Below are 27,420 nucleotides of genomic sequence, written 5' to 3' on the forward strand. Positions count from 1 at the left end.
TGGTGAACAAGTGAATCATCCAGCCAATTCTCACCTGGCGGTTTGGGGCAACTGCGCTAATTCTCACCGCAAAAGGTTGCAAGTGAAACAGAACAAGCTGTTCAAAATGGTTCACAACCTGAACCCCTGCTAGCCGACCGATGACCTCCACAAGCTGGCCGGTGTCGACGATGATTAAACGACATAGCATCGAATGGGCTACAATATCATTCAGGACTTCCTGGGAGATACCTACATATCAGCAAATTTACTCAACGAGTCACTCTTCCCTCAACATCTGTGATATTACTTCAAGACAATTTGAAATTTTGGGGTTTTTCTGCACAGTTGTTCCCTGAAAAAGTTAGACATATAGTTGACATATACCTAGCTAGTAATTAATGTCTCTTGAATTAAATTTTTGGGTTGTCCTCAGCTGAAAGATAAACCAAAAATCTCTGAATTGTAAATGTAAATATTAAAAGTTGACGATCCGACAACACTGGCCACCTTTCAATGCGTGCGCGCGGTGCGAAAATTAGGAAAATTACAGAAATGACGCGATGTTGCTTGTGCTGATTTCATTCAACGGCGAATGTAGTAAAAAGCGAACTAAGCTTCATTTTAGAGGTACCACGAAACCTCATGGAATTCTACGGAAGGAGACATTGGATGACCAGACCATCGCATCACCGGCTTACTATCATTGTTTTTATGTATATGGTATAGTAAAAAAAACAGTTATCATGATATCATGTTATGCCCACACTAACGACCGACGATGACTTTCGTCATCACGATGTTTCATCTCCTAAAAAAAAAGGAAACGTTGTTGCGTTGTGTGAGCGTGCATTTATACACAAGAAGAACGGACCGCACCACACTGACTGCGACTGGCTGGTTGGTGTAGGTGCGAGAATGTCTGTGTGAAGTGCGAGAGTGCCGTGCCGCGCGGATGGTCGATTCGATATCGTTTGAACTCGTACGTAACGGACGAAATCGCGGGCGCGCGGATGCGTGTTTGTGGACTGGACTACCCAGGTATGATATAATAACAGAGACGGGTCTGAGTCTGCCATACCTACCTGCACGAGTGTTGTGTATAGGTTCGTCGAACACCATCTCGAAAAATGTATTATTATTCGCGTTTGTTTATCGAGTGCCGCACTTTGGAGGTCACTTGAGCAAACACTGCTGGCCTGGCCGACCAGTCCGCGCAGAAGATTGGTTCTTAATTACTTGGAGAAGTCTGTTTCCTAAATTATGCATCTGTTCAAATGTCGAAGACATTAGTGACGGGGAACTGTAAGGTTGTAGCAGTTGGTTTAGTACAAAGCTGCATTTTCATAAGTAGATTGTGTGTTGCATCGGTTACCTAATAATCTCGCAATGTCCATTCCAAAGAGGCCTGGAGGTTGAATCAAAATTGTTAAAATGCATTTACGTAGATAGGGTGACGATGGGTATTATCGGCAGGTCATGGGGGGTTTTCGTCGGTCAAATTTCCTGAAACATGGTCGTATAATTCAGTTTGGTTGGGAAGAATTTGAGGCCAACTCTAAGCTAAACAGCTTTAAAAAACATGACGAAGAAAAAAAAACTGCCGAAAATACACAATATTCCCTATTTTAACAATTGTATTATCTTTTAGAATTCTAAGGTTCTGATATCTACAAATGCTACGAGAGCTTCAAAGTAAACTATCGAAATGTAGATTATTTACAGTTTACAGGGAAAACTTGAAAATATCAAGGAATCTTTGTAATGTGGGAACTTCGGTTACAGTTTTTTTTCAATGCAATTCATGTTATGGACATCGTTGCTCACTTTTTCTTTAGGATTTGCCTCTGGAATTGACCCAGATGCCTCGTTTTGGACTTCTGCTGGACTTTCTATGGGTATTCCATCGGAATTTTCATCAGGAATAGGAATTCTTTCTGTAGTTCACCCATGCGCATAGGTATTTTGTCTATAATTTCTCCAGAAACTCTTGAAATTCTTCTGGGGTCCCCCAGAAGTTATTCCTGGTATGCCTCCTAATTTTTTTCTGGGGTTCCATCAGGAGTTCCTTCTTGAATTTTTCAAGGTGTTCCTTCTTAATAATGTCTCTATGACTTCTCGGATTTCTCCAACAGTGTCTTCTGGGATTCCAGCAGAAGTTCTTCCTTGGGATTCCTACAGAAAGTTCTTCCGGAATTCATCCATTTCATAGTTCTTGTTCCAAGAGATTCTTCCAGAATCGTTTTGGAAATTCTGTAATGTTTTCCTCCAAGCGTGTCTTCTGATAATCCTTATAGGCATCATGATACCTACAATCCTCTGCCTACATTCTGGGAATCCTCCAGCACTTCCTTTTGGGAATCCTTCAAACCAGAGTTTGGAATTTTATCACGAGCCACTGAACGGTCTATACTCAGCTTGTGCTACACTCGTGAATGTAGCAGTGCGTGAAGCAACATGCTCGGGAACGCTTCCCGAAATACTACTCATTCTCTTTCCCGGTTCGATACGAGAGCCACGTTAATGAAAGCGAAGCATTCGACAACAATGTTTTTGTCAGAATAGTGTCCTAACTCTTGATTTTTGTGGCAACGCAAACTGCAACATCATTAATACAATTAAATTAAATGGTATGTTACATTTTGAGAGCTAAAATGCGGTGAATAATGATAAAAATAACGTATGTTCACAGTTGTTACAAGCCAACGATGAGAGAGCTTCAGTAAGTGTTACACTTAGTGATGACCGCTCCTCGTCGCAGCTTTTGTATATCGGAGCATTTTCTTTGTATTTCTTCGTGAACCATGCAACTCGATGAGAGAACAAATTCGCGCGTGGCAATAGGACAGATCGGTGAAGTACTAGATTTGTAGTAATGAGCTGAATTTTAGTATGGTGAGAAGGTCAGTTCTCCGTTTCTGCAATGAAATGGTGCAAAAAGCGTGGGTATTATGATTCCTTGCCTAATTTGATGCTGTTTGAGCAAAACTTTGGGCAACAGTGTTGTTGTTTTCTCCATTTCTTGCAACATAAACAACATAGTTATCCAAAGCACACTCTAACATTCCTTTCCCTTTCCAACTGACTATAAGGACGTGGCCGGCGCCGGTATTGATCCAAAATCTATGAGCTGCTAGAATTGCACTTTGAGAATAAGTGGAGTGCCCCAGCCCTTATTCATTTGGATCTCAGTGCAATTGGTACCAGCTCAGATCAATAACGGAGTAGCAACCATTGACATGTATAGTCAGATTTGATCGTTGATTTGATCGAATGAACAGATGGTGAGTCTGCAAGTTATATCTCCCAAAATTATCTAGGATCATCCGCAGGTTAAACATATGATACGTTGTTGATCGGCCCTCACGAAAACCAGCCTAGTATTCGCCGACGAAGGACTCCTCAAAAGGTCTCAGTCTGTTGAACAGGTTACAGGATACGCGACAGTATCTTTAAAAGGGTAATCCGTCTGTAATTGGCACACCAGTCTATACCCTTTCTTGTAGATCGGGTTTATGAGACCATCCAACCAGCTGGTAGGCAGTTCTGCATTCTCTGTTCGCTTCCGTGTTTAAGAAGTTCGACCGGAATCTCGTCCTTCCCAACATCAGTGCTGTTTTTCAGCTCCTTAAGCGCCTTCTTACCTCATCCAGTGTTGGTGGTTCCACTGCTTGACCGTCATCCATTATATGATAATCCTGTTCCTGGGTACTACGTCACTGCTAGTATTCAACAACTCTTCGATATGCTTCGTTCACCTGGATGCCATCATTGTTTTGCCTGTCAGCAAATTTCCTTCTCGGCCATTGCATATGGCGGGCACTGGCGCAGTCTTGTGCCGTGCATCATTGACAGTTGCATAAAACCTCCGCATATCGTTCCTGTCCATACTCTCCTGCGCTTCAGCAACCACACTCTCTTCGTGCTGCCGTTTTTTTTGCTGCGGTGGATTCGTTTCTCTGCTGCCACCCTGTACCGCTACCCAACAGATGTTACCTTTCGTTAAACTTCCAGAAGTTCTTTTTGGGATTGTACTGATAGTTCCTAATAAGAACCTTCCTTGAGTTTTTTTTCTTGAAATTCTCAAGGTGTTTATGAATTTTCAAGGAGTCCATATTTGGAACGTTTAATAAGTTTCGTCACGAAATCCTGCTACTATGGACTCTTCTTTAGTTCTTTTTTTAATGTTCTTGGAGTTTCTTCTGAGAATCTTGCAACGGGTCCTTCAGGAAATACTCCAGCAGCTCCTGGATTAATCGCCAAATGAAGTTCTCGGAGAAATAAACTCTCAGACTTAAATCCTGGTATCAGTAATTTCTGTAGTAATTCCCGAAAAGCTTCTAAAGGATTTTTTGAAAAACTCCTTAGAAGGAATCCATCTTGAGGAGTTCATAGAACAAGTTTCTAGAGTTCACAGGAAGAATTCTAAGTAGAAAGTCCCCAGATGGAGTTGCAGAAGGACTTCTCAGAAGAAACAAAAAAGTTCGTCCCGGGATACCGAGTTCGACCTGTTCGACTACTGAAAAGTTTTTGACTATTCATGAACTCTACATTATTGTATTGTAATCAGCTTACTATCTGTCTAACTCGCATGACCACAGTAGGCATCTATTACTATCGAAACGTAAACGTACTTACAAGCCTACAAGTAGCAAATACTATTCAACGACAGCATGCTACAAAGCGCCTAACTCTGAACCTAATCGACTAATGATAGCAGCAGCAGTTCTGCTAGACTTTCACCTTCATGTAGCCCCATATAGCTGGAACGGCTTGAATTGCGCTTGGCTGGAGTGGAGGAGTTGATTGCATAAATATTGTACGCTTTTATTTTGGTCCACTATTGTTGGCTCACCAAATATGCGGCCCGCAATGTTCGTTCAATGAACAGTTTAATATGTCTGCAGGGCTGATGGTCATTATCTATAACAGCAATATTGAAAAACAGTTTGAAACATGTCTTCGTTGAAGGTGTCATTATCTAATAATATGCTGACTAATTATTCACCTAATGGCAATTACCAACAAGCTCAAATATTGTTCACGTTTCTCACCCAGATAAGACAATTAGATCTCTGCGCCGTTTTTTCCCAATAGATCGTCGAAAGATAGTGATTGTTAAGTTCTCTCAAACTTTGTCAAACATCAGCAGCGTAGTAGTTCTGATTGAACAACGCACGGCAGACGATGAACCTTGATAAAAGTTTCCATTCGATCCATCCGGATTCGGCTTGAAGATCTACCCTGCCGAAATGGAACAAAAAAAAAACGAGGGAAACGTTCAGCTACAACCCGTTTTACTTGTATTGGTCCATGCTGCATGTTCTATTATCACTGATCTTTCGTGGTGTTGAAACGATGCTCTCTATCTGCATGCATGTTCGTTGTCGCTATACGGAACAAACCCCCTACCGTGCCACTCCCACTTCGGCGACGTCTTATCTACAGTACCATTTGCTGTATGTAACTGCTGCGGCCTGCGGCATTACGAGTGGTCAGTGTCTGTTAGGTGGTAGTTCGAAATTGTCGCCGTGTCTGCGCCCGGTTCCCCTTATACCGAACAACACCGCACTACTAACTGTGGTTGTTTACCATCCAACCAACCGAATCGACAGACAGACCCGTGATGATGACGTCGATGACGATCATGAGCATTTCTTCCTACGAGGCGAGGTGATGATTGTGAGGTAATGCGTCCATTACCGCAATATTGGTGAGACCTCACGCGGGCAGCGGCCCTCACAAACTCACCAAAAGATTTCTTGGCGGGTAGGTAGGTAATAACAAAAATAATACTCGAACACATTGACGCGACTGCCGTGGCGGCGGCAGTTTAGCCGCGAAGATGGTGTGCCTGAACTTTCGGTTATTATCCTTTGGCACGTTTTCTATGGTCTCTCTGTAGGAGATTGTTTTGATTCGTGGCAGTGTGCGCAAGAGAGGCGGGAACTCAGTACCGTAGATGCGGGTGAATTGTTATGTTGGACTGAGGCGACTTTTGCGATCAGAGCTATGTGTCAGTCATTTATAATTGCAATCTGGAGTCAAGATCAGAAATAAGAAAGGTTCAATTTTATTATTACTTTTAAAGTATTGTTATCCTCTGGACCGTGTTGATACAAAACAACTCTAAACGATTGAAGTAGAAAATAAATACTTAAAAAAATGAAACGGGCTGTCAGATACAGAGATACATATCTTCGAAATTTCTCTTATTTATCTTTTAAGCTCTCACTTTTATTTGATCTAATTCAAACTGTTTTATTCTGTAAAACCATGCTGAGAGTGTCTGGGTTCGATTTCCCGTTGGTCCAGGATATTTTCGTAATGGTCGATGCATCTGGAAGAATCCACTATCAAGATATAGCCCGGGATGCATTCCAGTAGGGGAAAGCCTGGGATAAATTGTAGGAGAAATTCCGGAAGGAACCTCGGGAGGAATCTCGGGATGATTCCAGCACAAATCTCTGAAGAAATCCCGGGAGCGATCCCTGGAAGAAGTAATCCAGGTAGAAATTTCACAGGGAATTCCCGAACAAATCCATAAAAAGAATCCCGGAAGATTTTTTAGAGAGATCCTAAAAAATCGTAGAAATCGGCATAGGGTCATATCACAAAGCTGTCGTAAGGGTTGTTTTGGATAATGGATATTTGACATAAAAATAATAAGGGCGTATTTTAGTTATGCCAAATGTCGTTAGGGCTTTTATGCCAAATGTATCGCTTCCAGCCTATTTTATTATATTCACCTTAAGATTTGGTCCATGATTTGGTTACCTGCGTCGATTTGGGATATTAAAGGTCCACGCACAATGGATACGTTAGCGTTGCGTTGACAGCTAACCCATGGGAATTGGGTTCTGTGTCATTTGACAGAATGGACACTTGGCATAAAAATAAGGGTGTATGTATTTCTCGATGGGAGCGGGACCTTTGGCAATCGAAATGCACTCTTCTTTATTATGCCAAGTGTCTGTTATGCCAAATGACCGTTATGGCAAATGTATTTATGTCAAGTGACCTTACGCCAATCGCCTTATGTCAAATGTTTTTATGCCAAATGACAGAGACTCCATTTTGGTTATGTAAAATGTCTATTATGCTAAATAACCGTTATGCCCAATGTCTTTATGCCAAGTGACCTTAAGGTCTTATGTCAAAAGTTTCGCAAATTAGTTTGACATAAGTCGTTAGGGCGTTTGGTACAATAGACATTTAGCAAATCTAAAATTATTTATGCCAAGTGTCCATAATGACGAATGACCATAGGCGCCAACCATCCTTCCTATCGAAATGACCTTCTAGGTACCAACTGACACAAACTCCTCTTGAACACCTATCGATCAAATTTACCCAAATGCAAGAAGCGTCCAACTAATCCAACCGTTTGTTGCGTTTTCGTTCTATTTTCAGACCAAGCGTACGCCGTCCAAGCGCAAAAACGATGCATTCCAGCGGGAAAGTGAGGAGCTACTGAAGACCATGGGCATGGATCCCGCGGAGGACGGTGGCCGACGACGAACCCGTGCCAGCACACGCGGAGTCAGCGCCCCTGCCACACCGGCCACTCCTCCGGCCAAGAAGGCCCGCACGGCAGCCACTCCCTCGCGCAAGGGTCGAGGGAAGAAGGATGACGACGAGGAGGGAAAATCGCCGGAATCCGAAAGCGCCACCCCGAAGAAGCGCGGACGTCCCTCGGCCAAGGACAAAGCCGAAGCAGAGGAGAAGCATGACGAAGAGGAAGCCGACAAGAAGGACGACGAAACCGATGGCAAGAAGGACGAAGAATCAAAGGCCGAGGCTAATGAAGTGCATGACGAAACCGACAAGAAGCAGGAAGACAAAGTCGATGGCGCCGTAAATAGCACCGAAAAGGTCGAAGCACCAAAGGAGGAATCCAAACCGGCCGACGACGCTCCCGAGAAGATGGAAGTCGACGAAGAGGCACCGGCAGCCAAGGAAGCAACCAGTCAAGAAGCCAGCAAAGAAGCAGAACCAGTTCCGGAAGAGGCGACGACAGAAGCGGCCGCCGCCCCCGAGGAGGAAGCGCCAAAACCTGCAGAACCGGAACCCGCCGCCAAGCCAGTGGAAGAAGAAAAGCCAGAAGTACCTGCCGCCGCCCCTGCCGCTGAAGAACCGGAACAAGTCGCTGAACCCGCCCCCGCGGTTCAGGAAGTGGAATCGAAACCCGCAGAGGATAACTGCAGTTCCACGCCGGTCGCGCAGGAAGTGACGCCCGTGGTGGAGGAACCGGTGGCACCGGTTGCCAACGAGGTCAGCAGCACAGAGGCGGAAAAGACGAACAATGATGTGGTTCCGGTGGAGAGCAGCGTGGAGGAAACGAAGGTGGAGAACTCTGGTGAGTGTAGACAAGAAGAAGTATAAGTTACCTACCGTTGTTTTTGGCATGGCGATGCGACTCAACGGGAACTTTTTAGTGCTCTGTGAGCACGTCCCTCAGTTATTATTCGGGAAATTTCTTTGCCATTCACATATAGGGGATATTTTATGCCTAGGGTTCTTAGGGTTACTAAGTCAACATTTGTGTCCGGTATAGCCTAGTATCGAGTCCAAGAGGGATCGCGCATGAAACTCCTCGAAAGATTGCTTACTGAAACGCACGACGCGGAGTATCTACTATTTGTTCTGACAGTTATTCTTCATTTTAAACTGCAAATCATCCACATAATCGTTACGAAATCCGCTCATGTTGCTTCATAGTTCTATCTGTGAAGTGATAACACTTCCTCGATACATCAACCAAACATATCGATACCGAATAATCACTGAACACAGCGACAGCGGCAATGCAATACTTATTCAAAGATTTGTTTTGCGAAAAACATTTTTTTTAATTATCATAAGAACATTGTTAAAAATGTTAACTTCAACAGGGATGGGAACACACACTTGCAAAGACACTCTGCGATCCTTACTTTATCCGGCAAACTTTTAGACAAAACCACAATACATACATCGTTTCTTGATTGCATACTTCAGTACTGAGAAAACAGCAAGTGAGTGTAGTGCTTTTCAAATGAGCGTTCCCATCCTTGCTTCGAAATCGTACATTCCTACCGCGATTGTGAAAGGGAATCTTTCATGACTTGCGATATCTATCTATTGTGATTTTTCCCGGAATACCTCAGAGGACAATAGTGATTTCTTCCGGGATTCCTTCCAGAATACCTACCGGGGTTTGTCCAACGGATTCTTCCCGAGATTTCTCCAGGTATTCCTTTCGGCATTTCCCCCAGGTCTCCTGTACTGCCTCCATTCGCACAACAGTCTCATGTGAATAGGAAATCCAGCAAACATGGGACTGTTATGCGAATAGAGGCAGTGTACTTAATCGAAGACATATTTTACTCTTAGTTTTGGTTTTTTCCTCTCTGAAGCCACCAACACGTTAACTTGGTTCCAATCAACGTTTTCAGCATGAAGGATGATTCAAATGGTAACGTGGTTTCATATTCTTCTAGGGATTTCTTTCGGGATCCCTTCCGGAATAACTTCCGGGGTTTGTCCAGCGAATCCTTCCCGAGATTTCTCCAGACGGATTCCTCTCGGCATTTCCCCCAAGACTCCTGTACTTTATTGATGAAATACTCCTAGTTTTGATTTGTCCTCTTTGGAGCCACCAATAGGTAATGTTAATGAATGTTTCAATCAACGTTTTCTGCGCGATGGATTCAAATTCTTCAAGTGATTTTTTTCGGGATTCTTCCGGAAAATCAACCGGGGTTTGTCCAGCGGATTCTCCCAAGATGCGTGCAGAGACTTTTTCCAAGTAGCTGCAGAGATCCTTCCTGAGATTTCTCCAGGCGGATTCCTCTCGGCATTTCCCCCAGGACTCCTGTACTTAGTCGACGATATAGTTAATACTTCTAGTTTTTCATTCCTCTTTGGAGCCACCAATATGTTAATTGTGTTCCAATCAACGTTTTCAGCATGAAGGATAATTGAAATGGTAACGTGGTTCCATATTTTTCTAGAGATTTCTCTTCCGGGATCCCTTCCAAAATAACTACCGGGATTTGTCCAGCGGATCCCTCCCGTTGATTTCTCTAGACGGATTCCTCTCGTCATTTCCCCAAGACTCCGCCTAGTTTTGTTTTTCTCCTCTTTGGAGCCATCAATAGGTGAGGTTACTCAATGTTTCAATTAACGTTTTCTGCGCGAAGGACGTTTCAAATGTTAACGTGGATTCAAATTCTTCTAGTGATTTTTTTTCGGAATTCCTTCCGGAATTCCTTCCGGAATACCTACCGGGGTTTGTTTAGCGGATTGCTCCCGAGATGCGTTCAGGGACTTTTTCCAAGTAGCTGCAGAGATTCTTCCCAAGATTTCTCCAGGCGGATTCCTCTTGGCATTTCCCACAGGACTCCTGTACTTAGTCGATGACATAGTTGCTTCTAGTTTTTTTTATTCCTCTTTGGAGCCACCAATATGTTAATTTTGTTTCAATCAACGTTTTCAGCATGAAGGATGATTCAAATGGTTACGTGGCTTCATATTGTTCTAGGGATTTCTTTCGGGATCCCTTCCGGAATAACTACCGGAGTTTGTCCAGCAGATCCTTCCCGAAATTTCTCTAGACGGATTCCTTTCGGCATTTCCCCCAAGACTACTTAATTGATGCCATTTTCCTCTTTGGAGCCACCAATAGCTGATGTTAATCAATGTTTCAATTAACGTTTTCTGCGCGAAGGACGTTTCAAATGTTAACGTGGGTTCAAATTCTTCTAGTGATTTTTTTCGGGATTCTTCCGGAATACCAACCGGGTTTTGTCCTGTGGATTCTCCCAAGATTCGTTCAGGGACTTTTTCCAAGTAGCTGCAGAGATTCTTCCCGAGATTTCTCCAGGCGGATTTCTCTCGGCGTACTCAATCGACGACATAGTTACTCCCTGTTTTTTTCCTCTCTGGACTGGAGCCACCAATATGTTAAATTTAGTTTCAATCAACGTTTTCAGCACGAAGGATGATTCAAATGTTAACGTGGTTTCAAATTCTTTTAGTGATTTCCTACGGGATTCCTTCCGGAATACTCACAGGAGTTTGTAAAGCAGATTGATTCCGAGATGCGTTCAGGGACTTTTGCCGAGTAGCTGCAGAGATTCTTCCCGAGATTTCTGCTAGGAATTCCTCTCGCATTTCCCACATGACTGCTTTCTAGGATTCATCAGGGAGTTTCTCCTGTGATTCTTCCTGGGATTGCTGAGTTTGATTTGTCTTTAGTAGAACTTTTTTTTTTACTAATTCTATTACACGTTCCACAACAATCTCTTCCAACGGATTACCCTAATACAGCTTTTTACATCCATAAGCCTCTTCTAACTTATCTCTAGTAAGTTAGAAGCGGAGTTCAGCTAAAAAAAGCTAACTGCTATGTATAAGATCTAAACATGAACTGACTCTTTCTCTATTCACACAAGTATTTATAAGTTCTATACTTACTCGTTTCTTATGTCAACTACCTACATTCCCTACTTTCCTTATTTGGTACTGTACTGTGTGTCCAGCCGAGGTTGAGGTCAAATCTCCGGAACGAACGAATGTTGGTTCTTTATCTGTATCCGTTCCTTTACATCTTCGTTGGGCGTTGCATCCCACCTTCGTCGTCTATGCGGGACTGCATCCTCCAGATGTCTTATCTCCTGATCTGCTCCTCTTTTGGTTGGGCGTTACGTTGGTGATCGTTGGTTGCTGCATTTTGCCTATGATATGGTGTTGGAAGATCTGCTCGGTAACTATTACTGAAGTTTATAAATCTTTTTTTTTGTGAATCATGTTGTGAAGCTTGGATACACCCAGGCGTTTCTCCCGGATGTCTTCCAAAGATGCGCTTTTAGGGACATTTTCTGCGAGTATCTCGTAGGGGTTCTTCTCTAAATTTCTACAGGGATTCCTCTCGGGATTCCTCCCAGGACTCCACCCAGAATTCATCAGGATATTCCTCTTGCGATTGTCTCAGCGATTGCTGGGCTTTTTATGCTGTGCTATGGCCAGCTCGTCTACAACTTCCAACAACTGTTACCTTATTCTTCTATTGTCAAGGCAATTGATTTGATGTTATCTTGCGCATTGACATCGGTCGTTTAGTCAATCGACAGCGTCTTCCATCACTTCACTTTATGGATCAACGTCAACGACAGCGCCTCCTGTAGAGGTGTTCTGTCTTCTTAGTCCAGTGCTAGCAAAACATCATCTATAAGCACGTTTACAATTTCCATATTATCTTTTTCGGTCTTAGCTCTATACTCTATTGACGATGTTGTAGCCTGCGGAATATTTGCTAATTTGGCCGCATAGTCATCTATAACTATCTTTACAATTTCCATACGACCTGCTACGGCTGCCCAACGGAAAGAGTCATATCTTGGCAATTTTGTAGTCTACAGAATATTAACATCTAGGTCTTTTTCCTGCTACGAAAGACACAAACTCGTTTTACCTTCTGACGCATGTTTGTGCAATAAATTCGAAAGGAAATATTGAGCATACGACAAGTGAGTGAATTCTAACTGATTCTTGTTCGAAACCATTGATTAATAATGACGTTTCTCCATTGTCTCTAGAAGATGTTGCATGTTATCCAGCATTGTTATAGAATTGTAATTGTCTAATACATAAATGTTTAACTGTTTAATAGCAATCCCGCATAGAATGCACGCCGAATCGTCGGAACGACATTCGCCAGGCGAGTAGTCTGCAACCGAAGGAGTCGAGTTTGCAATCGTTAGTGATAACCTTATTGTTAGACTTACCAGGAATTTCTCTCCTGAAAGACAAGTTGTCGGTTCCCAGTCTAATCGTAAGATCATGTATTTCGTGGCTGATTCTGGGTTCTTATAAGCGACTTTCGTCGATGTAGGGGGTTTTAGTCTAAGAAGTGACAAAATATAGTTCTATTGGAGATCTTATTTGATTCTTAAAGCAAGAAAGGGAAAATTGTCGTGATTGCCTAGTTCTAATTTTATTCCTCGAGAAAGAGGCAAAGAGAGTTCAATGTTTAAGTCTTTTCTCGAAGTGTATGTCTCTGAGTGCATAGAGTGCGTTCGCTTTCATTTTCCCTAGTTACACAACAGTCTGTTTTCGTTTCTTCTCCCTGTCATGGATTCGCATCCGATCGCAAATTAATCGTCGCGAATTAACAGCTTGTTTCACATTCTGACGCAAGTTTGAACAAAAAATTCGAATATTGAGCATACGACAAGTGAGTGAATTCTAACTGATTCTCGTTCGAAATGTTGATTAATAATGACTTTTCTTCATTGTCTCTAGAATTTGTTGCATGTTATCCAGCATTGTTACAGAATCATCATTGTCTAGTTCAGAAATGTTTAACTGAGTAATAGAAATCCGGCAAAGGAAGCATGCCGAATCGTCGGAACGACACTTACCAGGAATTTCTCTCCAGAAAGATAAGTTGCCGGTTCCGAGTCTAAAAACGTAAGATCATGTATTTCGTGGCTGGTTCTGGGTTTTTATAGGCGACTTTCGTCGATCTTAGTTTAAGAACTGTCAAAGATCTTATTTGATTTTTAAAGCTAGAAAGGGAAAATCGTGATTGCCTAGTTCTACCTTTATCCCACGAGAAAGAAGCATAGAGATTTCAATGTTTTCCAAGTCGTTTCTCGAAAAGTATGTCTCTAAGTGCATAGAGTGCGTTCCCTTTCCTTACGTTATGGTTCCACGGTTCTTTTATATCCTTCCAATGGTGCATCGGCCGGGAATCCCGTTAAAGTTCCGTCCAAACACAATGTTGTCCAAATCTTGGACGTCGGCGTCGCAGCCAGCCTGAATTCCTAATTCAGCGTAAATGTTTCGAATCTCTGGTGTAATGGGCATAGTTCTTGGCACATAACCAAGTAGTGAACGAGTGGGCTGGGTAGCGTGCAGGTTATCGGCAGGAGTGATCCCATCCTCGTCGCCACTTTTATATCCTTCCAAAGAAGAATAATTAAGATACTGCATAAGCTTGGACTTGTCAACATAATTATTCTTCTTTGGAAGGATATGAAAGTTCTAGTATGGTTCTTCGTATGGTATGCGTTGCCTTCTTCTGGTTGTGCTCATTGGCTAGTTGTTTATTTTCGTTTCTCCTCTCTGTCATGAGTTCGCATCCGATTGCAAATTAATCGTCGCGAATTAACAGCTCGTTTCGTTTCACATTCTGACGCGTGTTCGTACCAAAAATTCGAAAGGAAATATTGAGCATACGACAAGTGAGTGAATTCTAACTGATTCTTGATCGAAACCGTTGATTAATAATGACGTTTCCCTATTGTCTAGAAATTGTTGCATGTTATCCAGCATTGTTACAGAATCATCATGGTTTAATTCCGTAATAAGTAAAGAACTGTTTCGTTCTATGGTTCTCATCAATCTGTATTTCTTTAATTATTTCATTACATCGAAACGAAATCTATTTGTCGATTTCTCGTATTTTTCGATTTTTCTTTCTACAACCGATTCTCTAATTGTTGTCTCTCGATCGGGAAAGTTTGTCAGGCTGGTCGGTACATACCTAATACTACAAAGCAATGAAACAAACTTTTCAAATGTCTGTCTTCCATAAATCGAGAAAAACTTGTGTCTCCACCTTTATTTTGCAATGGGCGTTTGTCAATCGTTCTATGGCCATTGTTGATTGATATCATCCTTATTTTCTTTAAATACTACAAATACTGTTTTCTGCCTACTGAAGCTCAATTATAGCATCCTTAACGGCAATTGGTAATTCGTTTATCTTGTTCAATAGGTCTTGGATTTGCGTTGTCTTTGATAGAAATGTTCCACTCTTATCACAAGTGTTCTAAACACATTCTGTTTCAACGGATCATTCGCAACACACAGCTTTTTATGTCCATGAGCTGTCCCAGCTTATCTCTAGTATTTTCATCAATTGATTTATTGCTGTTGTAGATTATATGTCTTTTTGAAGTCTTTTGAAGCATTGATATTCGATTGAATTTAGACTGGTAGGGAGAAGAAGTATGTATGATGCATTGACATCAAGATTCAAGAGGAAAAACTCTTCGTGTTAATTTTTAAGCATTCAATGTTTGACTGTGCTTGACTTGAAAGAGCCATGATACTTCTTTCGAATTTACTGTTTCTGACTTCTGAAGTTCAATTATAGCATCCTTAACGGCAACAGCTAATTCGTTTATCTTGTTCAATAGGTCTTGGGTTTGATTTGTCTATCTTAGAAGCTTTTCACTCCAATTACACGTTCTAAACATATTCTGCGGATGGTGCTCAATACAGCTTCTCATGTCCATGAGCTGTCCCAGCTTGTCTCTAGTATTTTCATCAATTCATTTATTGCTGAAGATTTTAATTCGTTTTTTTGTAATTCTTGTACTCATTTTGTTGTGAAACATTCCGGAACGTTTGATGGGCAGAAAAGTGTACATCTACATCAAGATTTAAAGGATAAAACTATTGTTATTCAATTTTAACATTCGATGTTTGACTGTGCTTGACTTTAAAGAACCTTTTTTTTTTGATCGTCCAAAATTTGCCAGGAGGAGTCGACGTTGCTCTAAGAATGCAGCAACGAATAGCGTAAATGCAAGATCTTTCTCATAATCGAAACCGTGGGTTGTTCGGCAAGCAAGATTCTCTACGGCGAGAACCAGCATCGAAACACGTTCTAAACACATTTTGTTCCAACGAATCAATCCTCGTTACAGTTTGTTATTTCCATGAGTCTAGTATTTTCATCAATTGATTTATTGCTGAAGATATTAAATCGTTTTTTGTAGTTTTTGTACTCACTTCGTTGTGATACTTTGCAGAACAAGTAAACTCAGATTAATAGGGAAGAAAATGTGTTCAAGATTTGAAGGAAAAAAAAAAACTATTCGTAGTCAATTTTAACATTCGATGTTTGACTGTGCTTGGCTTTAAAGAACCATTCTACTTTTGGATCGTCCAAAATTGGCCAGGAAAAGTCGACGTTGCTCTAAGAATACCGTGAATGCAAGATCTTTCTCATAGTCGAAACCATTACATATACGTTGGAAGAGAATAATTCTCTGTTGATCTGGCTTGGCTGTGACTGTGTATGACCTGAGATGTATGACAAGCATGGGAAACGCTCACTCTATTATTTGCGTTTTTTCTCGCACATATCACACACACTGATTGTAGTGTATAAACATCAGGAAAAAAACTATTTGTATCCAATTTTAACATTCGATGTTTGACTGTGCTTGACTTTAAAGAACCATGCTACTTTTGGAGCGTCGAAAATTTGCCGGGTGGAGTCAACGTTTCTGTAAGTATGCAGCAATGAATAGCGTAAATGCAAGATCTTTCTCATAATCGAAACCATTGAAAAGGTATTGAGGCTCCTTCAAGTAATGATCACTCCAAGACGATCAGATTGAGATGATTTTATTCAGAAAAGAAACTTAGCAGTTAACTTACAAAATTTTCTAATGGTGGAGCCTGGACAGAGTCTTACAAAAAGACTATTGCAAAGAATGGGCGTTTCCAAACATAGCAACACAGCATGGTGTTAAACACATGCCTCGAGAAGTATGTCATCATCGGTCAACAATTGCCGCACGCGTTGTTGAACGATGGTGTTTAATTTATTGTAGCGTATGTTGTCAAACATCAGTGCATGTTTGAAAAGGTTTGAAATTCGACTCACATCACGGAATCGTTCTGTAGAAATGTGAAAAATTATGATCTTTCTTTTAAATCCAAAAACCCGACTCGATCTTTTGAATGCTGGAATCAATCTACTTTATTCAAAAAAAACCTTTCATTACAATTCGACTTAAAATCTACACAAAGTCTTAACTCTACACAACATTAATTCTAGGGGAGGAGCTTGGATTTACTTCAGGATTGGCAATAGCCAATCCTCATCGAACAAGCTAACTTGGGTTCGGTAAACGAACCACCAACACATGTGACATGTGTCTTTACTACGATTTTGATGATTCTCCATAACACAATGTAGGTCAGGCATATACCAACTGCCTACAGTGTAATGGACTGTAATCTGAGCCTTTGTTTTGAATTGTTCGAAAAGCGTACGTGTTTAAGCAAACATGTGCAATCAATAAATTTGAATGAGGTTAACTGTGAAATTTGGATGAGCTTGCATTTGCGTGTTTCGACAGTCACAAGTGTCTTATTGCAATTTATGACTTGGCATATGGAATGTTCTTGTGAGGTCTGTTTCCTTTTGCTAGAAGGGAACTTAAACTTAAGCTGTTAATGATGTTATGAGAAAGATGAGTTTCTTAGCGCGGATACATGTCTCATGTAGAAATGATATTTTAAGAAATATGATATTGGAATGCTACAAATGTAACTTTCTAACCTTACGAAAAACGTCGGTTTTCCAAGAAGGTTATATGACATGATTTTTAGGTACAGTACACCATAGTAGGTACAAGCTGTTACAGTACACAGTACTCCACGTACAGTATCGGACAATAAAAATGCACCAAAGCCGTTTTTCCATACAAAATAGTCAAATTCAGATTGCCATATCTCAGTTATTTCTCAACCGATTGTTTCCATTTTTCTGTGACGAACTACAAAATTTTAAATTCTCAAAAACTATTGAAAAAGTTCGGTGATTACTATTGATACAAAAGTTACAGCTAGGTTGAATTTTGACAATAAAAATGCACCAAGACAATTAGTTGTATAACAAAAAATATTGAGGTCATATCAAGTTCGTCTCTTCAGCAAATTTATTCGTCATCACACAAAAAACATATTTGCCGAAGACACCAATATGATATGACGTGACCATTTTTTGCTATGAAACTTTTTGACTTGGTGCATTTTTATTGTCAAAATTCAACCTATCTGTAACTGTTTGTGCACCGCGTCTATATGTGCAACACCCCTACTTGTATTGTACTCACATCTCAATGTATAAAACTGTATAAATAAATAGTACCGAATATGCCTCCGCCATGGCTGGACGGCCGAAAAGCTGTTGTTTCATTTTTATAAACCACAACGTAGGAAACCTCCCTGGCCGTTGTGCCAACATATTTTTGGTGCCGTGACCTACTACGCGATCCCTCGGGTAGTTTTTGTGCCGTTATGTAGTAGCAGCAGTCTCCAAGCAAGTGTCGATAGTTGGAAAGTGGTGTAGATGACGTGTCAACAGCAAGCAATCATTTCGACTCCCTGCCACGGTGGTGTGGCCCTAGGTAGCCATCTGGCAGACCATGTTCGTTCTTGGCTCGCCTCGAACTACGGAAAGTTCTGACCAAGAAACATGGTCTCAACAAACGGCGAGTGCGATCTCCGGATTCTTGTTACGTTACCGTATTTGCAACGCTGCTGTCTACATATCGCAAGGAGAGGCAAAATATCAACGTATTAAAACATCACTCTTTCATTGTTAATGACAATCGAGTTGAAGTTCACACTTCTCATTCTTTGTGTTTGTGTTTCAACGATACCCTCGCCAATGTACGCTTTTATTAATAGAAAACCGTATAGGTTTTGGCGGGCGGTATGTTTGTGCACCGCGTCTATATGTGCAACACCCCTACTTGTATTGTACTCACATCTCAATGTATAAAACTGTATAAATAAATAGTACCGAATATGCCTCCGCCATGGCTGGACGGCCGAAAAGCTGTTGTTTCATTTTTATAAACCACAACGTAGGAAACCTCCCTGGCCGTTGTGCCAACAGTAACTTTTGTATCAATAGTTATCACCGAACTTTTTCAATAGTTTTTGAGAATTGAAATGTTTTGTAGTTCGTCACAGAAAAATGAAAACAATTGGTTGAGAAATAACTGAGATATGGCATTCGAGAGTTGACTATTTTGTATGAGAAAACGGCTTTGGTGCATTTTTATTGTCCGATACTGTAAATAGCGCAGTGACAAACTGATCTTTAATTATCTTGGATACTTGGTGGGCTACCATTTGCTCCATTGAATCTACGTCAAATGAACAATTATTCTTCTCCACTGGACCCGATCCGCTGGGCCTACCGCTTTTAGTTGCCCTGGACATTGAGTATGAGCACCTTTAGGTATGAACACTTGTAATTAGATGGCACAGAATAGTGCTAATTGACAAATTGAGAGATACATTTGTGAAAAAAAAACATGTTCTTCTGGGATTCGAACCCACGATTTCATATTCGCTAAACTGGTGCTTTAACCATCTAAGCCACTGAACTGGTAGCGATTCTGAGGAATAGAAAAATATGGTGAGGGCTCGGAGTCAGTTTAGATTTCTATTCCGCAAAATTGTTACCTGTTCTGTGGCTTAGTTGGTTAGAGCGCCGGTCTAACAATTCCGGAATCGTGGGTTCGAATCCCACAAGAACTTTTTTTTTCACAAATACACTACCGTGTGTAGCATAGTTGTCCCATGTTCTATGCATGTGAATGCCTATCAACCATCCTTTTGCATCACGTTGGGAACAGCTCGCTGACGTAGCTAGTGTACGGTTTGTCTCAAAAACGACCCTGATGTCAAAGGAGGGTTAACCATTTTTGAAGGATAGCTCATTTTTTACCCTAACCTTACACTACGTCAACGAGATGTTCCCAACGTGATGCAAAAGGAAGGTTAACATGGGACAACTTTGCTGCACATGGCAGTACTGTACTGTAACATCTCTCAATTTGTCAATTAGCAAAATTTTGCGCTTTCTCGCAGGAAGCCGCGAATGCTAAGGATTTATTTTTTCTAATGCCTGGTCTACATGGTGCAAGTGGCTTGATTTAACCAATGGAAAGTACCCAATTGAATGCGAATTGAACGTGTAAACACCACCATTCATCTCACTTGAGCAACTGCCTTGATTTGAACGAAAGTTGAACATGTTGAACTTTTTCATTCAAGTCCAACAAAAATCATCTCACTTGCCCCGTCTAAACCCGCGATTAATTTGAGTTGAATTCAAGTCATCTGTCAAACGAGATGAATTCAATTCAGTTTGCTTAAGCACCGCACGAGTTGAACAATGTAAACACTTGCTTCAATTGAGATACATTCATTTGCAAATCATTTGCTCAGTCTAAATACGTCATTCCATTGGATTGAACATGTTTGAGAATTATGAATTTCAAATAACTCAACGTACATATGTACAGATGGGTAAATTATTGGTTAAATTGGGAAAAAATCCACAGCTCAGGTGAGATTTGAACTCACGACCCTTATTCGCTAGACAAGTGCACTTTGAGTGAGTTGTTTTCGAGCATCTACCTCTACTTAGTTATCAGTCGTATCAAACAGAATGCGAACGACTCGTTTGATCGCTTTCCAGGTTCTTCCTCAACAAGTGGTTGGGGAAGCGGTGCCTGTACGATAGGCAAACAGTTTCAAACAATAAACAAATCGCTTTCGCTCTTCGTACATATGTACAACAGAGATGGTTATATTTGCGGTTTAGGGGAAGATGATATAGATCGATGAGATTAGAATTGAACCTTATGACAACTAAGTTGCCGGGTCATTAATTGGCTCGGTAGCTTAGTTGGTAAAGCACTTGTCTAGCGAATAAGGGTCGTGAGTTCAAATCTCACCTGAGCTGTGTATTTTTTCCCAATTTAACCAATAATTTACCCATCTGTACATATCACACGAATTTATCCTTGGTATATATTGGTTCCTTCCTCTCTTCTCTCACTGATGGCATAGTCTTCATGTAATTAGCCTGGAACCCTGGTTCTCTGGCACTGCTAGATTCCTCATTCTTGCCGTCGATCGAATCCACTTTTGAACGTAAATCGTTGGCAATCCCGTTTACGCCAGCAAAATCAAATGGGGTACGTATTTGAACGAGTCAAAAACGTTCGAAAGTGAATACAAACAAGAATGAGGGGAAATATCATGATCAAACTTCTCCATAAATTCTGCATGTAGGGCACTAGTCAAAATTGTAATCAAATCTGTTTTATATTGGCTTTTGAAGAAAAGATTGTTGGTCGTTGTTGGAACACATTATTGGTAAATGGAACTGGTTTTATGGCGACCGTAATGGTTGTTTTATTGACAGGATAGACAAATTTTAGTATGGAAAAATATGGCATATGCTATGAGCAGATTAGCAGGAATTCAAGGTTCTCGGTCATTTGGCCGAACGCCATTTGGCCGAATGCCGTTTGGCCGAAAATAAATGATGAACTTAAGTGACCATGTCACTATTCCTCGCATCAGTATAACTCGAAAGAACAGCCTATGATTCAAAGAAGGAAAAATCTTTGATAAAATATTAACAGGTTCAATGCCAACTCATCCCTGAATGTCAAAACTAGAAAGAATAGCCTATGATTAAAAGAAGGAAATATTTCTGAAGATCATATTGGTAGTTGGAATGTCAAAAACTTCCCCTAAATTCTTTTGAACATAATTCGGCCAAACGACCATTCGGCCAAATGGCGTTCGGCCAAATGGCCGGACACCGGAATTCAAGGAAAAATCTAGGCTTATTCTTCAAGCTCAGTTGACTTCAGAGATATCATATTGGCAATTTTAAAGTTTTTCTGACATTTTGCTGAACTGAGTGGTTTTTGCATTCATTGGCGTCACCCATGCCAAGCCATACAAGAAAATGAACGCAGAAGTTTCCGCCGACGGATGCTTCAGAATTAACGAAGGCGGACGGCATGAGAGTGACTATCCCATAGGCAAGTGTGGTGAACTTTATCTCAATCCGATGCGAGTGATGAGAGAATATTTGTTTTCTCTTCGTCTCCTTTTAAACGGGGAGAGACGATAACACGGTCCGACATTTTTTCACCAGCTTTAAATTTTACCTTTTCTGATTGCTCCAGAGCAGAAACTCATAAATCTGAAGTTTTAACCCTCCCCTCTCCCTTCCCCTTCAGGGAGGGAGAGGGGCATTGTTTTCAAATTTTTGAACAATCGACAAATTTCGAGGTTTTGCAATCGCTATTCCGGATAAATGCACGATATCAAAAAAGGGAACGCTATGCCACGGATCTTTAGGGGTTGAGCAGCTACCATCAAAATTTCTCGAAGATCCCCCAAGCCATTCTCGAGATACGGTGTTTTTACGATGATGTTTTCAAGATTCCTTATACTGAACGTTAAGAATCCAACTACTTTATTGCACAGTTGCTGATTTAATCATGAGGTTTAGCGTCATTGCAACTTAGAGGAAGTTTTTCACCATAATAATGCGCTACTATTCTATTGACGAAAGCCTTTTCAAGTAGCCGTCGGTCAAACGTAAAGTATCTTGAAAAGTAACACAGTTACAAACTTGGCGTCTTCGACAAAATTATTCATTACAACGTAAGATTGATATATTCTGAAAAATTCAAAAATTCAAAATCTATCTCACACGGGCCACGGGCTGAAAGTCTCTTTAATAAGGATAATAAAAAATCTATGTCACTTTTAGGGGGATTGATCATTTTTACCAACAGTTCAACAGAAGCGCATTACTGTAGCGAAAAATTTCCTCATAGCCGCCTTGGCACTGAACCGCATGGTTAAATCAGCAACTGTGCTATATAGTAGTTGGATTCTTGGCGTTCAATATAAGGAATTTTGAAAACATCATTTCTTAAAAACACCGTTCCTCGAGAATGGCTTGACGGATCTTCGAAAAATATTGATGGTTGCTGCACAACTTCTAAAGCTCCGTGGTTCACCTTTTCGTTTCTTGAGATCGTGCATGTTGCCGTAATCGAAAAAACCTAAAAAAATCGATTTTCCAAAATTTTAAATCAATGCCCCTCTCCTCTCCCAGAAGGAGGAGGGTTAAAACTTCAGATTTATGAATTTCTTTAGGGAGCAATCAGAAAAGGTGAAATTTAGAGCTGGGCAGATTTTTTGTCAGACCGTGTAACTAGCCATTCACATTCGTCGACTACTGTCGACGATTTTTGTCAGCCTTGCTCTAACTTCCCATCTTTTTTTGTTCCGATATATTTTCAGCAGAACCCAAAATTGTTCCAACAGAAACGACAACGGTCGAGCACACTGCGGCGGCACAGTAAATTCCGTGGACACAAAATCAGCAGTTGTGCTCCTTCTGCGCTTCAAACTACACAGGTTAAGAACAACACCCTCACAAAAAAAAAACACATGCCCACAACCATATGTTGATCATAACTTCGATTGCTGTCTTCAACATGATCACAGTCAATTCTTACGCAGAATTTTGAAGAGTTACTTGAGGAAAGCTTCACCGCATCAGGAATCATACAACAATAGTTACATCATCTTCCGCAGAGATGTGCGTTTCGGGAACTAACTCATACTCTTTGACATTTTGTTCACGCTATGTGCAGTAAGCGGTCTATCTTAATATCTCGATAGCGATCCCAACAACGGTTTTAGATTCCTTGCGGCAATCGATTTTAGGCTATCTGAATGACACATATTAAACCAACCCTGAAAGAAACTGATAACAAACAAAATCATTTAAGAAAAAAAAACTATTAGTATGTACAATGGATACATATTCAAGCAGCAGATTGATACATTTTAGGCAATATTGATGTTTCATTTTCCGTTCTTTTGATTGTTCAGACGAATACAAATATAGAATTTACTAGGACAGGCATGGAACCACTTTGAATGGTATGAATAGATATTAAGCGCAAGTCACTTGGATTCTGACCTGAAAACAATTTAAATGTAGAGTTTATAATTTACTGATTTCTTCAAACTTAACCACCACCATTGATGAACCCCGGACCATAGCATTGTAAATTACGACTTGTAAAGATACCACCTGGAATATAATTTGACTTGTTCCGAAGTTACTTTTTCTGTCGTCGTTTTTTTAACTACTCTGATGCAGATGTGGACAGCAACATTTCAAGTCCAAAATTAGGTCACAGAGATGACTTTTTTTTTTTCTACTCGGATTTCTGCAGGCGAAATACAAAGATCTTAAAGAATTTCAGAATAATATTTTTGCCATCTTAGAGGTATGATATATACATTATAATGCGAAGAAAAATGCGGGAAGATTTATTTAACTGGCATTTTGGCAAATAAATATGAAACTCCTGACATATACCTAACAAAAACAAACGAATCAATCCCGATAATCGGTTTTCTTATTTTTTACCTTCCTAACCTGAGAACACCTCCCAACACTCATCTACACAACCAATATACACTGAGAGACAGAGTTGCAGTAGTCGCGTTCGCACCTACTACACGTGTAATGTCAACCACGCGCCATATGCCTACACAAGTACAAATGTATTTATGTAACGTGCATAAACGTGTGCAGCAGCACAGGTAGTAGTCGTGTGTGTGCGCGCGCGATTGCAACACAACACACAAAGAGCAAACAAAAAGAAAACAAGAAAAAATACAAAAAATCTACATCTTTTTAACTAATGTATAGGTTATTTTATTATTGTGTCGTGAATGAGACCGAGAGAGATGATAAATATAGAAATATGGACAAACAACAGTGTCGTTGAGGTTGAGTTTTGAATATTAGATGACAGCCTGGAAGAATATACATAGATATCTGCGGAGCACCTTCGTCCGTTTAGGCCATGTTTCTCCATTTTTACCAAACGTTAAAGGCTCCCAGATCTGATCTTCTTCAATCGCATTCATGCGTTCGTGGCCATCCACGAAGTCACCAAACGCTAGCTGTTTCCTCTCTTCATTCATGTGTCTGTGCTACACATCCTTTTCTAGTTTTCCACCGAGAATTGTCCGCAGCATAAGAGGTTATATAGTGTGACCAAGGATATTATCGGCAGGTTTGTTCTCTTCGTCATGAGGGGTTATTGTCGACCAAATAACCTAAAATTTGATAGTACATATAATTCAGCTTGCTTGGGAAAGATCTGAGGTCAATTTTGAGTTCAATAGGTTCAAAAAATCCCCCATGACGAAGAGAACAAAACGGCCGGAAATACGTAAGTTCCCCTATATGACGTTCATCGATAGTCACAAAATGACTTGGAAACGGACTCCTGTAGTGTTCTGCAAAGATCATTCCATAATGGAAATTATGTTGAGCTGGTTTTCAGAGCGAACGAGGACTTGATGGATGCAGAAGTTAACAAGATGGGGATTCTAAATCAACTACTTGTATCACATTGAAAAATTACGTCGGGTCAAAAAAGGCAGAATCGACTATCAGGACAGCAAAATTACTGTAGAGAGGTTCAGGATATGGCAATGGAAACAGAAGTCGCCAGTATGACACCGGGTGAAGACCTAGGAACTTACTTGCTTACTAGTTAACCCTTTATAAGGCAGTGGCAACTATATTGCCACCTTATAGGTACATATATTTTTTTCTGTTCGTTTTGAAAATTTTTACAACTTCTGTTTTAACTGATGGACACATTAGGCCTTCGTGAACACTTATGAATTTTTTGAGCCATAACAAATATGAATGGGCTTTTTTAGAACAAAATGTCTCTCCAAAAACATCCATTTTTGAGTGCATGAAGGTTTATAAGCTCGAAATTCTGTTATGGTGAGCGAATTGAAAATCGAATGATGGGGAATGAAAGGCATATGTTCCTTTTACTTGTGGACAAAATTTCAACTTGATTGCTTCATTATTATTAGAAACTCAGCCTTTTGAAAAAATGTACTATAATAAATGGGCATGTACTAAAATTGAACTCAAGTCGGTCTCACAAAGTCATTCGGTCGGGTCGTGTGTGTGCTTGGTCCAGCATTTACTTTACTTGCTCGGTGGTGACGAAAATTCCCGCGCGCGAGTGTGATTTTGGTGGCGAAGTGAAGAGGCCGCTTTTTTTCATTCGGACCGGCCGCGTCGTCATCGTCGTCAATTTGAATGTGCACATCGTCGTACCCGTGTATAGTTGTAGCGGTTCAGTGTGATTTCGGAGAAGAGGCCAGTTAGTGGAAGATGCTGCAGCACATACGCACTGGACACTTCGAAGGATGTTTATTGGTGAGCTCTTTCCATTTTATTATAATAATTAATGCTAAAGGATGTATAAAATTCTGCTCTGGTTTTTGTGTATTTATCTAACTAATATTGAAAAGTTCGTCACGTCATGTGTCGGCGCTAGTTTTCAATGCACATTCAGTTGATAATAAACATTTTTCTTTTATTTTTCGCATTTACACACAAATTTGAATGGATCGTCATCTTCGGTGTCGACATTTGTAATATTTTAGTCAAAATGAATAAATGTTTTGACTCAAGTAAAGGTTGCATGAGTCAAATCACTTACCAAAGTGAATCCAAATCATGTGACTCTCTCCCTCCCCACTAACAAAAACTCATTCCCGTGACAGTCGTGGAGAAGATGAGGTGATCTCGGTCTCTAGTAGCAACGTACGTCACACTAACATTCCTTTCCTTCCTCGATGACCGTAAGGACGTGGCCGGCGCCGTTATTGACTAATAAAGTCTGGAATTCTCGAACTGTGCACATTGAGAGCGGTAGCTACTCCCAAGCTCCGTTTGTTGGTTCCTTGTGCAATTTCGATTGTTCTGGTCAATCACGGAGTAGCAACTACGAATTGTACGGTCATCTATGCTCATGCTCATGCTCATATAATAAATGGGCATGTACTAAAATTGCCATAACGTCCAAAATAATTGACCAATCGAGTTCAAATCCACACAAGTAACTCATGAATATTAGGACAATAACCTGTCAAAAATTCAGCATCATTGATTACCGCATCACAAAATAACAACATTTTAAACTTTGTTGACAAAAAGTTGAAGTTTAGATCAATTTTTTTCATACAAAATCGACCATCGAATTTTTTGAAAATAAAAACGTTTTTGTTCATTACACCACATGTACTTCATATTCCAATGTAGAACGAGTGAATTCCGTGCCTGGTTCTCTCGGCCTTATAAAGGGTTAACGAGCGGCAGCAAATTCCTGGATCGAGTGCGGTAAATATTATTGGCAATGGATGTGAAAATTCGTCTAAGACTGAATTCCAAGAGCGAACTGTTATAGCGAATTTGAATGAGTGTAATCAGTTTTGTACCTTTTTATTCCGCCCTATTTTGCTTATCCTTTGACAGATACGCGTATTTCGACTATTACTTGTAAGAGCCTGTCCATAACCTACGTAGACTCTTAGGGGGAGGACGGGGGGTTGTGGTCAAAGTCTACGCTCCATACAAATTTCGAAAATTTTGTATGGAAAAAGTCTACGAGGGGGAAGGGAGGGTTCTGAGATGGCCAAAATTAGTCTACGTAGTTTATGGACAGCGCCTTATCTTCCTCAGTGTCAGTTATCCACAGAAGAAGTCATCATAGGGCGGAATTAAAAGGCACAAAACTGATCACACTCATTTGAAGAGAGTATTCTGCTTAGAGGGTTAGAAAAGTCGGTACAAGATGTTATAGCGAACCTTAAAATGAATGGATAACAACCATGGTGACGAGAATAGTTCACTGGGAATATGAAAGAAGGTCGTAGAAATCTAAAAAGTAATCACTATGAAAGGCA

General features: G+C 40.7%; 1 protein-coding gene across 3 annotated transcripts in view; it reads left to right on the forward strand.

Moving 5' to 3' along the window:
* LOC109427301 (fibrous sheath CABYR-binding protein) overlaps positions 1–24,410 on the forward strand; it is a 39,364-nt gene extending 14,954 nt beyond the window's left edge. For 2 of the 3 annotated variants that reach the window (XM_029865035.2, XM_019702818.3), the window contains exons 2-3: positions 7,393–8,338; positions 22,915–24,410. In XM_029865035.2, the coding sequence (XP_029720895.2) occupies positions 7,393–8,338; positions 22,915–22,976 (1,008 nt within the window). In that variant the 3' untranslated portion in view covers positions 22,977–24,410. The remainder of the gene's footprint in view (positions 1–7,392; positions 8,339–22,914) is intronic. The other variant, XM_019702819.3, reaches the window with a different exon arrangement.
* The last annotated feature ends 3,010 nt before the right edge of the window (positions 24,411–27,420 follow it).

Source organism: Aedes albopictus, chromosome 3, assembly GCF_035046485.1.
Source record: "Aedes albopictus strain Foshan chromosome 3, AalbF5, whole genome shotgun sequence".
Lineage (NCBI taxonomy): Eukaryota > Metazoa > Arthropoda > Insecta > Diptera > Culicidae > Aedes > Aedes albopictus.